This window comes from Pararge aegeria, chromosome 17 (genome assembly GCF_905163445.1).
Source record: "Pararge aegeria chromosome 17, ilParAegt1.1, whole genome shotgun sequence".
NCBI lineage: Eukaryota > Metazoa > Arthropoda > Insecta > Lepidoptera > Nymphalidae > Pararge > Pararge aegeria.
In genome coordinates, this window is record NC_053196.1 from 1249401 (window position 1) to 1265913 (window position 16513).

Sequence of the window (16513 nt, forward strand, 5' to 3'; positions counted from 1 at the left end):
CCACTTTTGTCTATGAGCTAACAAATTGACAGTTATTTGAAAAATAAAAGTGACAAAAACCGAACGAAAATATATAGGAAGGAAGAAAATGAAGAAAATTTAATATTGTTTAGAAAAGTGTACTTTGTAATGGACGCTAAATGATGAGTGTATATTTTTTTAACTCAGTGTTTATTATTATCGGTTAAAATGTATACTCTGAAGGGTATATTTCCTGAACCAAGTGAGTAACTCATTGCGATTAGCGAGTTTCAATTTGTAAACACGGTTTAGAGAAGGATAAATAATAAATAGAATATAGTTTTATTCTAATTATTATTCATTTATTTGGAGCAATTACAATTTTAAGGTCTTGTGATCATTATAATTATGTAAATAAAGCTTAAATTATAATTAAGTAAACTACTAAACGGTAATATTATTTCAGAAAAGGAACAAAAAAAAAATTTTATAAGGGAAAACATGAAGCAACTCAAACTAATACAGGGTAAATCTCCCAAGGAGTCCAAATTTGCTCTAAAATCAGTTAATCCACCGAGACTCGTCACCCCGAACGCCGTTGCAAACAACCTAGGTCAGGTTAAGTCTTCACCATCAAACAAAAGCGCCAAAGCAACTTTGGTCATTGGCAAAAACAACATGGCGAATACTCGGAAAAAGCACACTGATATACGGATTAAAAAAGGTGATATGGCAGAGTTCTTGAAAAGGAAAGAAACGCGGACAAAGCAGCAGGAGGAGTTAATTTATGATGATACTGAATCATCACATTCGTCTGGCCGGCTTAGAGATATAGCCTGCCAGACTATGGAGTCTAACTTATCCCAGAAGCTGGCTGACAGCACCAAATTAACAATGCTGTATCCCACTAGGGAAGATGACCAAGAAGCTAAGATGAAAGCCAGTGGAGACAATGTAGTGCACAGAAGTCCCCCACTCTCTGGTCAACATAGCCAACGAATAGGAGACGACTTGATGGATGAGAGAAACCGTAGTCGGCTAAATGCTATCTTAGAAAGAAAAGATAAAGACCCATACTTACCTTCAGGTAAAAATTTATTAAAAGTAGTTTCTGCTGTGATTGCATTCTGCTGAAAGCCTCAATTTCCTTGGGCATCAAAGAATTTTATGTTCTATCCCAGACTGTTCTAACTCCTTACAGAACCTTACTTTCTAAGTATAGCACACATAAAAAGTTCTATGCGCTTTATTGATGTTGTTACTTATTCATAGTACATGAGCAATGCATTAGAACAACTTCTTCTGCTTGCTTTCTTAGTTTTCTACAATAATAGGTTGTTGTTTATTCAGAAGTTACAGGACTTATAGATATAGCACCACCTGATCGATTAAAGGACATTATAACTGTTAATACATCCAGCCAGTAGTTTTAATCCCTAAGCACAATTACTATAGTTAATGCATTTAAATTAGGTGATATGTTATGCCAAGTACCGCCAGTGGCAGAAATTACCTTTTAAGAGAAAATTGTTCAAATTTCTCATGTCTGCCTACTTAATGAATACCACAATAGGTAGATCAATATTTATGGGTTATGCACAAAATCACTTTAATTTAAAATTCTGTTGCACTCCAGGTTATCAAAGAGGAGTAGTTCCAAAGTATCTGCGTGAAAGAAAAGAAACTGCAAAAGAAGTGGAAGAAGCGAAAGCAAGTGAAGACAATTCTCCGTGTCCCCCAGGGCATGTGGCTCTGCCTGACGTAGAGAGGAAGGAGACATTGCGCATGCTTAGGAATAGTAAGTGTTCATAATGACAATTTGCTTTATTTAGAGATAATTGTCAACCCAAGCCCAATCTTAAATCTCAATTACTTCATGATATTATTATTCTATTATCTGATGGTAAGTGGAGAACCATCACCTATAAACAACACTTTGCAGGGCGTGCAAGAAACACATACTCCAAATCCTGCCTTGAGTCTATCAACTAACTAGCCTCCTGTACCTGTAATTACAGCTGCCTAAGAATCGCCCTTGAGAGGGAAACACAGTAATGCCTTCATGGCGGAAGTGGGGTGCATAGAGGGTGTGAAGAAAATCTCCAGTATGAGTTATAAAAACTAAAGTATAGGCATTGTAAGGAGATTTTCTTCATTTTATATCATCTGCATACCCTGTGCATACCCTCTGTGCACGCCACTGCATGGCGGTAGTACTTCCCTGGACGAATTCTATCACAAAATGCTCTACTACTATTAAAGCTGTAGTTTACATACCTGCCAAACTAACATTGCTGCAATTTGGTGGGACTTCAGTTTGTTACCTTTGTTACCTTGTCTTAATTAAATCCTTTTCTTATTATATTTGGGACTGAAATAGCTCTGGTGACTTAAGCTCATAAGGTAGCCACCCGATTATTACTTGAAAAACAAAATCCCACTTCTGATGTTGACCTTTTTTATATGCAGGTTTTGCAGAGTTAGTTAGTGAATTGAACAAAATGCCAGTGAAGACTGACACACTTAGAATGAGGAATCGAAAAATGGAGCTAGAAAAACAGTTAGCCAAATTAGAAGAGGGCATCAAAGTATTTTCCAGACCTAAAGTTTTTGTAAAAATTGGAGAATGACATGCAAAAGGTGAGGTAGTTATATAAATTGCTTGTGTTTGCATACAATTTTTATATGTATCATTTGATAGGGAAAATAATGTCTTTTTAGGGTAGAACTAAATAAGTGCCTATACATTATTAACCAAAATTGTAATTGTGATCATTGTGTTAATTTTATTGACTAAATTTACAGTAATTTCGCTAAAACTGTATGCTAGACTGCTAATTTGTAGTAGAAAGGAGGCCAATCAATAATAATATTAATATAGCATCAATAATTAAAGCTTAGTGGTGGGCCAAAGTGGGCTTAACACTGAATTTGTGATTATTATGTTACGATTATCTTCTTGGAGAAATAGCTGTATAGGGCTTAAAATTCGAGAGACATTTCTTATCCACGATTATTATTACATTATACTTAACATCCACAAAGTCAAAGTCAGACGTAGAGAGGATTTGCCCATAATCATCACACTGGGCACTGGGTTGCTGAACACAGAAGATGGTAACAGTAGCACAGGACGCTACTGCCCCCATTACATTACATTTCCATTAGTGGCATCGTACGACATCTGCGCGAAGAGGAGGCGTGGTGTTGTATTGATTGTATCTGCTTTTTTTTTATATAACTTTTTAAAACTTAAGGTGTTAGTGATGATCATAACATTGTATCTGACAACATTCCAATTCTTGCCAAACCGTCAGGTTTTAGAAGACAACTATATTTTGTATGTATGTGTATTATTTATAGTGACTGTGTGTAATGTATATCATTATTTGATTAGTAAATTTATAGTTTTCTTAAAAATATGTACTTATTTAAATTCTTCAATGTAACCTATTCCGTCCTATAAAACTAAAAATATAATTATAAATATGTGTCAATATTGTTAAATTCTTGTGATAGAATTATTACAACTCGTGTAAGTTAATTACTTATTGTAATTTAATATTATAATTAATAATATGTTCCTTGTAATAATATATTTGTATTGTTTACTGTGATTGTATTACTTTTTGTAAATTTAAATACATAATATGTACTTTATTTTCTAATTAATTTGATTTTTAAAGAGATAAATGAAAATTAAATATAGTGCCTGCATTTGTAACCGTTTATAAGGTAGTGGCGTTCACAGGGTGTTAAGCCTGAGTAGGTTTTATAAAGGTAGGTGACATAAAATGGAAACTCAAAATCATTTTCTAAGATTGATAAATAAAAAACAATAGTTTTGAAAGTATAAGCGAAAATTCTACTTTTGAAACAGTCTAGAAGTATTCACAAATTAATTGTATTGATAAGCTACACTAACTTTGAGGCTGGATGGCGATGGGTGTATTGTTGTGGTAAAATTTTCAAAATTTAAAATTCAAAATTCATTTATTTCATGTAGGCCTTAACCCCTTCTCATTGTGGGAGACCCGTGCCCTGTAGTGGGCCGGTAATGGGATGATATGATGATGATGTGATATATTAAATATTCCCCATTGCTGTGTTGGCAGGTGGATAGTTAGATTTTATCCCCTGTCAGTAGATATATGTAGGGCATAAAGTTTGTCACCTGCCCGTGCTAGCCTTGCAGTACATTATATGATAAATAATATGTTACATATATGGTATCACTCATTATCTGCCTGCTTAGTGCTTATTCTGGTAGAACAACACTGTGTACCTCTACTGGCTAGAGGTATCAGTTAAAGGGACGGGAATTGATATATTCAAGAGCCTCAGCTCAGTCGGGCGTTTGTATGACATTATTTTAAATGTTTCTTTAGTTTTGAACAAAGTTAAAAGAAAGTTTAAAATTACTGAAATAAAATAAGCTTATTACTTTTACATTTTGTGTTTATAATTTAGATTTCCCCTCTAAAATGAAATAAAAATTCCACAATAATAATAATAATAATTTATTTATTAAATCTATATAATAACAATAATGTAAAATGTAACAAATTCCCAATTTTATAAATTGAGCAACAAAATCTAAGGCCTTTATTGCTTGTCTTCACACTCAACAATGCCTTCCTCACTCTAATATTCTTGCATTATTATGATTTAACTCTGTTGTGTTTTATTGCACTACAAGCCCTTGACTGCGTTCTTACATGGTGGTAGCAGTCTACCCTGTTAGGAGTGTGGCAGTTATATTAAACCCGCACCTATTATCGGTTGCTATATGGCATCATACCAGAGTCCAAACTACAAAATCGCTTGGCGGCTTAACTGTGTCAGTAGGTCGGTAACTAGCCACTGCCTAAATCTCCTACTATGAGGCTAGAAGTGAATTCATTCATTCGTTTATTCATACTCTTCCATATGAATGTTTTTATACAATTGAACATTAAATTTAATTTGCTATAATCTGCCTCAAACACCCAGTGTTAGCTGTTTTTTTTAAATGCAATACCATAACATAATGTTAAGTGAACAGATCTATATGTTAATACAAAAATATTAAATGCACTAGATACTATTGTACGGTGGTTGTGTCTATATAGATTAACATGAACTGCAAACAATTGATTTTGTACAAAACATATCACATAGAATACTCTTAATTCTGTATCAGATTGTATGCTATTGCACCTATTTCAACGAGCATTACAACTTTTAAGGATTTACATTAATTACTACAATTTCCTAACATGTTGAAACAGATGATTGTTAAATAATATAGGTCCCTTTCTATATCTGATCTCATCATTCGTGTACCAGTTGTAGAGAGAAAACTCTGGGAAAAAGAACTTAATTTCCCTCTCTGCTGAAGCCAATGAATCTGAAAGAGAAACAGTAAGCTTTATTTATTTTACAAACATTGTTGCAAGAAACACACTTAACTACAACATCAATAATGCCAGTCCCTAATCTGTTAATTAAACAAACATGAATATAAGTATTGCCAGTATATTGTATTGTCCCATGTTAATTGTGATAAACCATAGCAATATTTAGAGACAGAGAATTATGTTCAACTGAATTAACACTATCAGATTTGGTCACTTAATATAACAAATCAATTATTATTCTACTAATATTATAAAAACGCGATCGAATCAGAAATGTGGAGATTCGTAGAAGAACCAGAGTTCAACGATTAGCGACATAGCTCAACGATTCGCGAAGCTGAAGTGGCAATGGGCCGGGCAAATAGTTCGAAGAGGATGGACTTTGGGGTCCCAAGGTGCTGGAATGGCAGCCCCGAACTGGTAAGCGCAGCGTTGATCGACCCCCAACGAGGTGGACAGACTACATTCGATCCAAGCGGCACAGAACCGTGGAATTTGGAACTCCCTACAAAAGACCTATGTCCAGCCGTGGACGTCCATTGGTTGATATGATGATGATGATATTATAAATGTGATAGTGTGGATGTTTTGATGTTTGTTACTCCATGAACGGATGAACGTATTTGGATGAAATTTTACATGCATCTAGCTTAGGAAAAAAACATAGGCTACATTACATCCCGAATCCTTAAGTAGTTCCCGTCGCAAATTTGAAAATTTTTTAAGAGCTAAGCCACAGCTAGAAGTTATAAATTCCCAAATTGAATTGATTGATTGAATCCCGGGAATCAAAACCTCCTGTTTAAATTCATAGCTCTCACCGTAGCGGCAGGGAGGTCGTCAATTAATATAAATTATATGCGTCAAACAAATATATATATTTTACGACTCTTAAATACCTAATCGCTGTAACGCAAGACTGCACTATTAGTGCATTGCACGTATTTCTCTATTGCAGTGCAAGCGATAACACGGGTTGCAAATTTTATTCCATTTTCTATTACTTTCACATTTTTCATTTCTTTTTAGACCCAATTCTGAAGTCCATGCAGCAGTCGCGTGCAGAAGCTAGGATCAATCAGGTGGCAATTCTATCTACTTACTTCACATTTGTAGTCTTACATCTACAACATGTTCAAAGGAGCCCTCCCTGGCGCAAAGATGAGCGCTGTGAATTTAAGTAGGAGGTCCATGGTTCGATTCCCAGCAGAGGCAATTTGGGAATTTATAATCTCAGATTTTTTTCTGGTCTGGTCTTGTGGGAGGCTTTGGCCATGGATGGTTACCATCCTACTGACAAAGACTAATAAATTAAAAAGACTAAGATATTAGGGGTATGACTACCATTCCCCCTAACAGGTTAGCCCACTACCTTAGACAGCATCATCACTTACCACCAGGTGAGATTGCAGTCAAGAGCTAACTTGTAGTGTAATAAAAAAAATTAACAATTGTAACAGTAAATTTTTACTGTTACAATTTTTCTCAAAAACTACAATGCCAATTCGGACTGTGGTTTTGTTTTCCAAAGTTATATTTTATTCCTTATTAATTTAATAAAATATGAGGGTATACTTTACCTGAGCCATGAGCAACATTTCTAGTGTCTGATAAACCAAACATGCCTCGCAAACAATAGGGCTCTTGGAATTGTGCTTTGTACACTTTAGTAGGTCCTAATAACTTGCGCCACACCTCAACAGCATGTGTGTGTCCCATTATATGCAGGTCAATGCTGCCACTGAAATAACAATAAAAAGTATGTACCTATTAGAAATGCCTAAACGCTTTTGTCCCGTTCTATATGATACATTCAAAATAGTAGAAAATAGAAACTTGAGTAATAAACTAACTTAAGATTTTATTCATTAAACTCACTAACCAGATACTGCACAAGTAGTTTTTAAACAAAGAAAAAAATAAAGTTTTTTATCAGACCAATACTTATTAATATACCTACTATTCTTATTTTTGTTTAGTGCTTGCTGCTGCCTGCATTCTTAACCTTTTTGAAAATCCTGTGGAAACTGTTTGTTTTTTGGAATAAAAACACTATATTACTCTCCATCCTTGGAACAAACTGCCAAAAATTAACTTGATTGGTTGCTTAGTTACCCCAGTGACAAGAAGGTGAAGGAAGGACAAAGAAACAGACACACTTTTACATATATATATTGAAAGAAATAACTTGGCACAGACATAAAAACGTGTGAGCCGTCACAGGACACCTGGCAGATGTAAAAACAGCTGTGCCCAGCAGTGAAATTTTAATAGGTTGAGCTGGAAATTTTAATCATCCACTGATTGACTGATTGGCTTCTTAGCCACATCAGTCTAGACTTAGTAGCCAGTACCAACTTGGGTTGTAGTGGATAATCAACATTAAACCCAATCAGTGGATGATTGTTGGTCTAATTTTAGCTTTTCCTATGTACTTTGTATAACCTAGATGTACACTCAACACCAGTCTGGACACCAGGCATTATCCTGATGGAAATTGGTGGCACTGTACAGTAACAGTGTGGAGACTTTATGTTCCACGCTACTTTGTTCTCCTAGTGACTGTGTATGCCCTAGCATTGCGGCGTCTCTTACTCGGACGCTTTAGTTTAAAAAAAAAACAAAAATTGTATGTACGCGGCGTGCCTTCTTTTAGCTTATTAGATGAAAGAGTCATTGTTACTGAACTAGAAAACAATTTTCACTTGCACAATACACATACTAACCTAGCCATAAAAGTTACTAAACGGTTATAAAAGAACTTTTCTACATGCTCCTCATAAAAACTACCAGCTGCTTCAGCGTCCAAAATCATTCTTTTAGTTTTAAGAACTACAAAGTTGTTCTTTATAACATTTCGTATGTACGAGAGCGCGACCGGATTCTTGACTGCGTGTGGCTTTATAATAGCCAACGTTAATTGTAACTTTGGCATTTTTAGAAAACTGAACTAGTTTTATTTATTATATTCATATTTTTCTATTTAAAGGAACATTTTGTGAAAATTTGTATTTTAAATAATTCCGATTTTCGATTATTATGTTTATGACATTCGACTTTTTTAGGCACTTCATTTGCTCAGTTGACGGTTCTGAGTTCCAGCTTTTTTGACTTAAAATAGGCGATTTTGTTTGTAACAGGTGAAGTAACGTAGTATAGAGAGTGGTGCAAATTCCTGTTTGTACACAAAATGTAAATATTACATTTATTATTATTTAAACTAAATTAGCAACTTTAAAAGTGAGCACTGCTTTTAGAATAATTGCGAATAAATTAGATACGATACTTAATAAAACGCTTTAAAATGACGATAAGTTACTTTATAGCCCTGCATTGTTTAGTTTGTAGTTATTAAAGTTCTAGAACCATTTTCATTGATGACTAACTTCTCATCTGAGACCTGTGTCTCAACCTAAAAATATAGATTTTTATAAAAATGTGTACCTAATCTGACAGTCGATTTGGTTGATTCCGAGCTATGTAGATTGTAGTTTAGCTAGTCTGTGGTAATAAATTAAAAAAACAAAAAGTCAAAACAATTTTCGTATTATTGGTTTGCCCTGCAAATTTATTTTATTAGGATACATTGAATGATAATGCCTGAAATGGATATTAAAAGAAGAGGTGAAGAATATTCCGTTGTGCCGGCAAAGAAAATACGGCATGAAGTATCGGTTATCGGCACAAGGGAAAAGGCCGTGGTAACCTCGTCGGTAAGCAACGCATCTTTCTTCCTGTCCACAAGATCGGAATGCAAGACAACATTGTTTAAATTATATTAATAACGAGTGCTGTTATGCTATTACATACTTAATTTCACGTTGACTAAATAAATTGTTGTGTTCAACAAAAATATAAAGTTAGATCCATCATCATAAATTATTGTCGGTTTATCCTCCTCTAATAATGAGGAATTGAATCTGGTGGGTACTACATTTCTAGGAATAACGTTAGAGGCTAAACTTCAACGGGGCCCTCATGTAAATTTTTTAGTAAAGAAGATATGCCAGCCATAGAAACTGCTAGGCTAGTCTGATTTTGTTATTTTACAGTCATATGGAATTTTACTGCAGAAGAAGACTGTTCGTGTAATCTATTAAATGGGTCCAAGAGAGACTTTGAGATATCAATTTAACGATCCTAAAATAGTGACAGCCAATGCATATTTGAAAATTTAATGTATGATCACAAAAAGCATTGTAAATTTAGGAGAAAATGAAACTGCAATAATTAGAACGTTAGAAGCAAAAATTAAACATGCAGTGCAATATACTTGGCTACATAAAATATTTAATTTTAAGGGTTTTCATTGTATACAATTTTACAATAATTTACCGGTTGATATCTTGGAGATGTCTTCATAAAAGTTCAAAGTTAAGCAAAAGCTTGTAGAAAAGTCCTATTTACTTATAGCTATAAAAAAGCTTATGTGTGAATATTCTTGGGGATGAGGGGATAAGGGCACATATGGAAGTAAAATGTAGCTGTAGTTTTAAGTTTTACGAATGTAGTTATCACCATCAATACACACTACTATGTACATATTTTGTATGTAAGGACATAAAAAGTGCCATATATATGTGTATGTGTAGCAGTACCTTCTCAGTTCAGTTTGATCAAGATTTTATTATAACTCTATTCAATTGATCAAAATACATAATATCATAAACTGTTAAACTGGCAGGATTTGATACATTAAAGGATACTCATTAGACTTTCCTAAATCTCTATCCAAGTTTGTTAAGAAATTCTGAGACTGTTTAAAATGCACCCTGCATTTTAAACCGTTGTTGCATGAAATATGTTATACAAGAATTTACATATTTATTTTAGGTGCCGAGAACATCAAATCTCTATACTCCAATAATGTTGTTAGAAGGACATCAGGGCGAGATATTCACAGCTAAGTTCCACCCCGAGGGAAAACATTTAGCATCAGCTGGCTTCGACAGGCAAATATGTAAGTACTAATTACTTAGTCTTACAGAACTTAATTATGATGATTATCAAAGTTTTAGAGGTATATTGTGTTGGTCTATCAAACATAGTTTTATTCCATGTAATATTATAAGTATTTGAAACAAATAAACATTACTTATTGAAAGAATGTCATTGACACTTGTTTGTGGTAAATTGATAGTAATAGGTTTAGTACCTTTATAGCCTATTTTTTTTTAGCAGTAACTAAGGAGTAGAATTTGTCACTGTGTACTTTATACTATGTTATAAAGCTCACATTTCAAAGCATTACTTTGAATTGACAACACTTCATGCAACATACCAAATGTTGCATGAAGTGTTGCTTTGTTTATAGGTGATGGCTTTGATAGAGGGCCATCTGCTTGGACCATCAATTATGTCTTTAAAACTGTGAAGATCAAGTACTGATATAATGATTTTACATAATTCCCAGATCTTTGGACGGTATATGGACAATGTGACAATATAATGGTGCTAAAGGGCCACACAGGGGCCATCATGGAGTTGTGCTTCTCCCCCGATGGAGCGCACATGTACTCTGGCGCCACAGATAACACTGTGGCTGTGTGGGATGTGCCCACAGGACAGAGGATCAAGAAACTTAAAGGACATGCAAACTTTGTTAACTCTGTTTCAGGTAATCCTTATTATTACTAAAGCTCTTTATTTGTACACTTCTACACAGAATAAAGAAGGAATAGAGGGCAACACAAAGACTGGAGTAACAAAAGGTGGCCTTATTGCTTAGAACTAATCTCTGCCAGGCAACATTAGGGTTAGGACAGCAAGAGCGAAAACCTTCCTAACATTATGAATGCAAAAGTGTGCAATTTTCTCTCCCAACTGCTGTCCTTCCTACCTGTGAATTTGATGCTATATATCTCTGAAGATGGAACACCTAGGAAACCTGGGATTTAAAAAGAAGTTAGGCCTTCTGATGCACAACTTGACAGTTTAAACAATCTTATGTATCCAGGGGATCTAGAACATGCGATACTTTTAATCTCAAAAAACATACAGTTCCTGTATCCTACAGGTCATCTTTTAAAGAGCTAAAAAACTTAATCAATGTAATGAGCTAGTTAATAATGCTGGATAGAAGCAAGCATAACTTTAATACAACTCTGTGATATGAATTTTTGTAACTCCATATTCAATAATTTAAACATTGTGGGTTGTTACTACGTATTTCAGGAGCAAGGCGAGGCCCAGAACTAATTGTGTCAGCATCAGATGACAACACCATAAAACTATGGGATGCCAGGAAGAGAAACCCCGTAGCTTCGTTTGATAGTGGATTCCCAGTCACATCTGTACTATTCAATGACACAGCAGAGAAAATCATATCCGGTGGCATAGATAATATAATCAAAGTGTGGGACATTAGAAATAACCAAATATCTTATAAGATTAAAGGACATACAGATAGTATCACTGGTAAGAAAAATTTTAAATGTTGACACCTCTCCATCTGTGATTTTTCTCTTCACAAGTGTGCTACAATTTGATCATGACAAAAACCATTCATCTATATACAGTTGTTTATATTGATGTTGTATCCCACTTCTAAAGTTACAAATTACAAAGAGAGATTACTTTTTCTTGAACTTTTCTTGGGGTACCTAAGTGAGAAATTTCTTTTACAAAAGCTGCCAGAGCAACATTTATTTATGATCAAGATAGAAATGTAGCCCTTGGAGTGAAATGGACGGCCGATTGGCGTAGTAGGCAGCAACCCTGCTCTCTGAGTCCAAGGCTGTGGGTTTGATTCCCACAACAGAAAACTATTTGTATGATGTTTTTCAGTGTCTGGGTGTTTATATGTATATTATAAATATTCATGCATCATCGTCATAATCACATCAACCCATTACCGGCCCACAACAGAGCACGGGTCTCCTTCCACAGTGATAAGGGGTTAAGGCCGTAGTCCACCACTCTGGCCCAGTGCGGATTGGTGGACTCCACACACCTTTGAGAACATTATGTGGAACTCAGTTGAAGTGATATCTTAATTATTTAAAACGAACATAAATTTAAAAAGTTAGAAGTGCATGCTGGGATTCGAACTCGGCTCCCCGAAAGTGAAGTCGAGCTCCTACCCAATGCGCTATCACCGCTTTATGTATTTATATATATTTTTGACAAAAACATTCATCAGTCATCTTAGTACCCATTACGCAAGCGTCCCTTACTTTGGGGCTAGATAGCGATGTCGTAGTATATTATATTTAAAATGTATCTTATTTGTTCTGTATTGTTTGAATTTAGCTACAATTCTTTAGCTCTAACTTTTGTCAGAATGTTTGGAAATCAATAATTAGAAATACTTTAATCCTTTTAAATAGTTAGTAGAACTATTAATATTATAAATGTCAATGTAAGTTTGTTTGTTACGCTTTCACGCAAAAACGACTTAACCGATCCTCATGAAACTTAGTACACATATTTTTGAAAGTGGTAAAAGTAATATAGGATACTTTTTATCCCTACTTTAAGTTCGGTTCCATTGGGAGAGGGGATGAGTGTTTGACGATTTACACCATAACTCCGACAAATTACAACCGATTTAAATAATTATTTTTGTACCATAGAGGTTATAATATGTCAATTTTGCCCAAACTGTGGTTGGAAATAGAGGACAGACCTCCTCAGCGGACAGCAGAAAACCTTAAGGCTTAGCGATACTGAATACTTTAACTAAATTTGGATCTACAACTAAATTTAATGCCACATCAAAAACAAAATCAAACGCAGACAAAGTCGCGGGCAACAGCTAGTTCTCTATAAAGAGATTGATATGTGAAACCAACTTCTCAATTGTAAGCAAGTAAATCTCGTACTAAGGGTGCGGATTTAGATGAAATGCTATGCATGCAGTGGCATGCACTGTATACATGAGCACTGCCTACCCTTGTTTATTTTTATAAAAGTCGTATTTGAGGGGATTTTTTTATTTTTTGGCCGCTTTGTGCCTACCCTGGTCAAAAACTGTGCACGCCACTGTATGCATGTTATTTGTATTTTTATTGTGATTTTGTAAAGTCAAACTGAGTTATTGGATTTTTCCAGGCATGTCACTATCCTACGACGGATCTTATTTGCTATCAAATTCAATGGACAACACGTTGAGGATATGGGACGTTAGACCGTTCGCACCCTCCGAGAGATGTGTCAAATTAATGTCAGGCCACCAACACAACTTTGAGAAGAACCTTCTGCGCTGTGCTTGGTCACCTGATGGGTCTAAGGTAACAACCATACAAACATTCGAACCCACAGACAGATAACTTCTCATTTTAACTGTATGTTTAGTTAATGTATCTACTGTGTAGACCTCAGCAAAAGGGAACTTAGGCTTTGTTCAAACTGAATAATGCCCGTTTTCACTAACGACGAGCAAGGCATGCCTAAATAAGTAAAGCATCTTCTAAGCAAGCGCGCTCCACCTTAGGCTGCATCATCGCTTACCATGAAGTGTAATTGCAGTCAAGCGCTCGTCTATAAACATAAAAAAAGCGAATTATAATGCGAATTTATAATTTCTATCTCGGTGGGAATTTTTGACCGTGGCTAGTTACCACCTATCTACTAAGACGTGCCGCTAAGCGTTTTAGTGTTCCGGTGCGATGTCGCTTAGAAACCGATTAGGGGTATGACTACTCTCTAACAGGTTAGCCCGCTACCATCTTAGACTGCATCATCACTTACCACCAGGTGAGATTGCAGTCAAGCTAACTAGGAAAAAAAAAAATTAAGGCGATTGCCTAGGTTAAGTGTAAACTGCAATCTCACCACTTACCACCAGGTGAAATTGCAGTCATGCTGAGTACGAAAACAATGACCGCCTAAATCATTAGGCAAAAAATTCAAAATTCATTTATTTCAAGTAGGCCTAATATAAGCACTTTTGAAACGTCAAGTCTCTCTGTGTGTAGTGACTCTACCACCGGTTCGGAAGACAGATTCTACCGAGAAGAAGCCGGCAAGAAACTCAGCAGTTGCTCTTTTGCAACATCAACTATTTACATTTTACATTTTAAAATTCATTTTTCTATCTCGTGAGAGATGAAAGCGGAGCCGAATGCTTCCAAGCAACCTTGTCATTAAGAAATTCATCAATTGAGTAATAACCCGATGTAATAAATGTGTTTTAACACGTTCTTAAAACTTATGCATTGGTAGATCCAAAATTACCTTAGGAATCATATTATAAAAGCGTACCGCAAATGACTTCTGCACCTTTCGCAGACGATATGAAAACGTCAATAATTTATGACCATTTCTTGTAAGTAGACTGTTTATATCAACTTTTTGTTTATAATATAGGCATTCCATTAAGGCGATTAACCTAGTTAAGTATAAACTGGTGTAAGACAATTAAGAAAGAACAGGCATTAGTTTTAGTGGTTCTCGCGTGGTGGGCACGGACTCTAACAGTAATTTGTCCAGGTGGCGGCGGGCTCGTCGGACCGTTTCCTGTACATTTGGGACACCACGTCGCGGCGAGTGCTGTACAAGCTGCCCGGGCACAACGGCTCCGTCAACGACGTGCACTTCCACCGCTCCGAGCCCATCGTGCTGTCCGCCTCCAGCGACAAGCAGATCTACTTGGGCGAAATTGATAACTGAATACATTTTAACAGACAGAATATTGCTAATTAAAGATTGTAAACTAAGATTTTCGTGGTTTATCAACATTTCTTAAGTATAACATTTCAAAATATTGTCGTGGTCCCGTCAAAGTCAAAGTCAAAAATATCTTTATTCAAGTAGGCCCATAGGTGGCACATTTAATGCGTACATAAGAATTACACGGTAGTGAGATGATGGCGATAACCACATTCGTAAACTTAAAACTAAAGCTACGAGGGTTCCAAACGCGTCCTGGTCTAAGAAGAGGCCCACAACAAACTTAGCCGGGTGTTTTTTTTTTTTTGTTATCACGATCTCACAATGTCATTTTAAATTATTAGAAGAGCAACCTGATTAGAGCAATAATTTACACCCAAGCTTTTTTATCGTTTACGTAGTCCTTTATACTATAATAGGACTTTTCTATAAGCTTATGTTTAATACAAACTTTGAACTTTTTAAGAGACATCTCCAAGATGTCAATTGGTAGTTTGAACTATACTTAAGAATATTGCTAACTTTCACTCTATACTGGCTGTTGTTAGATTCAAAGACATTTATTCCCAAATAAAACAGTTTATGGGTAATTAAAATTAATACAAATATGTGATTATATAATACTAGCGGACCCGCGCGACGTCGTCCGCGGATGAGTCGACTTAAAAAATTGTCGTATGTTGTCGCGAACTGTTTTATAGAACTTTAAAAAAACAATTCCGATATACTTACTACATACTTCCGTCGTTTGGCGTAACGTTTACCGTTCACGCATCGCACGCATGAGAAACTCTCAAAAAGTTTTTTGCAGATTTTTTCTGAGATTCCAATATGAATGAATCCTAACTAGATCGATTTATCGCCCCCGAAACCCGCTGTACTAAATTTCACGAAAATCGTTGTAGCGGATTCAGAGATTCCAATTATATATATACAAGAATTGCTTGTTTATAGATATAAGATTATCTAGTTGGTGTGATACAAAACTAGCGGCTTAAACTAATAACAGCTTTTAGTAGTAAAATACAAAAACTTTTTTTTTTAAATTATTTTTTTGAGTGAATCAAAAGATTTCTCGCAAAAAATCTCTTTAAGTAGACTGTATAGTAGTGCTCCCTCAACCTGTATAGTTTTACTACCATACTTAGTTCTAGTCTTTAGTTGTTCGCGGGGTATAACGGGTTTTTTTTAATATATTGGATAGAAGCAGGCAGGCAAGAAATTTACTGTGCGAATTTCCATGATGTACAATGAAAATTATCCTTAACTATAAAAAAAGTATATGTAGGCTAATACATATACTTATTTTAACATGTACTTATTGTGACAGCCGATTGGCGCAGTGGGCACGACCCTGCTTTCTGAGGCCAAGACAATGGGTTCAATGCCCAAAACTGGAAAATGTTTGTGTGATGAACATGCTAGTTTTTAAGTGTCTCAGTGTTTATCTGTATATTATAAGTATTTATGTATATTATTCATACAAAATAATCATCAGTTATTTTAATATCCATAACACAAGCTACGCTTACTTTGGGGCT

At 35.3% G+C, this 16513-nt stretch overlaps 3 protein-coding genes across 3 annotated transcripts; 2 read left to right on the forward strand and 1 right to left on the reverse strand.

The window, feature by feature from the left end:
- The first annotated feature begins 37 nt into the window (after positions 1–37).
- LOC120631146 lies at positions 38–3504 on the forward strand. Its single transcript, XM_039900593.1, has 4 exons — positions 38–223; positions 428–1048; positions 1598–1759; positions 2431–3504. Exons 1-4 carry the CDS (start codon positions 190–192, stop codon positions 2589–2591), a joined length of 978 nt encoding a protein of 325 aa, XP_039756527.1. The 5' UTR covers positions 38–189; the 3' UTR covers positions 2592–3504.
- Positions 3505–4515: 1011 nt separating this feature from the next.
- LOC120631290 (nucleoside diphosphate kinase 6-like) lies at positions 4516–8406 on the reverse strand. The gene is made up of 3 exons (XM_039900775.1): positions 8087–8406; positions 6941–7101; positions 4516–5350 (listed from the first exon to the last, which is right to left on the reverse strand). Exons 1-3 carry the CDS (start codon positions 8293–8295, stop codon positions 5205–5207), a joined length of 516 nt encoding a protein of 171 aa, XP_039756709.1. The 5' UTR covers positions 8296–8406; the 3' UTR covers positions 4516–5204.
- Positions 8407–8859: 453 nt separating this feature from the next.
- On the forward strand, positions 8860–15021 carry LOC120630907 (U5 small nuclear ribonucleoprotein 40 kDa protein). The gene is made up of 6 exons (XM_039900248.1): positions 8860–9073; positions 10194–10320; positions 10774–10977; positions 11535–11777; positions 13413–13591; positions 14793–15021. The coding sequence occupies exons 1-6, from the start codon at positions 8951–8953 to the stop codon at positions 14970–14972; spliced, it is 1056 nt and encodes a 351-aa protein (XP_039756182.1). The 5' UTR covers positions 8860–8950; the 3' UTR covers positions 14973–15021.
- The last annotated feature ends 1492 nt before the right edge of the window (positions 15022–16513 follow it).

What these genes read in the sequence shown, in the direction of transcription:
- LOC120631146 (XM_039900593.1), top strand. Translation starts at nt 190, where the DNA reads ATGTATACTCTGAAGGGTATATTTCCTGAACCAA. An exon ending in AGACCCATACTTACCTTCAG is followed by an intron (nt 1,049 to 1,597) that starts GTAAAAATTTAT and finishes GTTGCACTCCAG; the next exon opens with GTTATCAAAGAGGAGTAGTT. An exon ending in ATTGCGCATGCTTAGGAATA is followed by an intron (nt 1,760 to 2,430) that starts GTAAGTGTTCAT and finishes TTTTATATGCAG; the next exon opens with GTTTTGCAGAGTTAGTTAGT.
- LOC120631290 (XM_039900775.1), bottom strand. Translation starts at nt 8,295, where the DNA reads ATGCCAAAGTTACAATTAACGTTGGCTATTATAAAGCCACACGCAGTC. An exon ending in TTAGTAACTTTTATGGCTAG is followed by an intron (nt 7,102 to 8,086) that starts GTTAGTATGTGT and finishes TTGTTATTTCAG; the next exon opens with TGGCAGCATTGACCTGCATA. An exon ending in AAATGTTGCTCATGGCTCAG is followed by an intron (nt 5,351 to 6,940) that starts GTAAAGTATACC and finishes TTTCTCTTTCAG; the next exon opens with ATTCATTGGCTTCAGCAGAG.
- LOC120630907 (XM_039900248.1), top strand. Translation starts at nt 8,951, where the DNA reads ATGATAATGCCTGAAATGGATATTAAAAGAAGAGGTGAAGAATATTCC. An exon ending in CTTTGTTAACTCTGTTTCAG is followed by an intron (nt 10,978 to 11,534) that starts GTAATCCTTATT and finishes TACGTATTTCAG; the next exon opens with GAGCAAGGCGAGGCCCAGAA. An exon ending in ACATACAGATAGTATCACTG is followed by an intron (nt 11,778 to 13,412) that starts GTAAGAAAAATT and finishes GGATTTTTCCAG; the next exon opens with GCATGTCACTATCCTACGAC.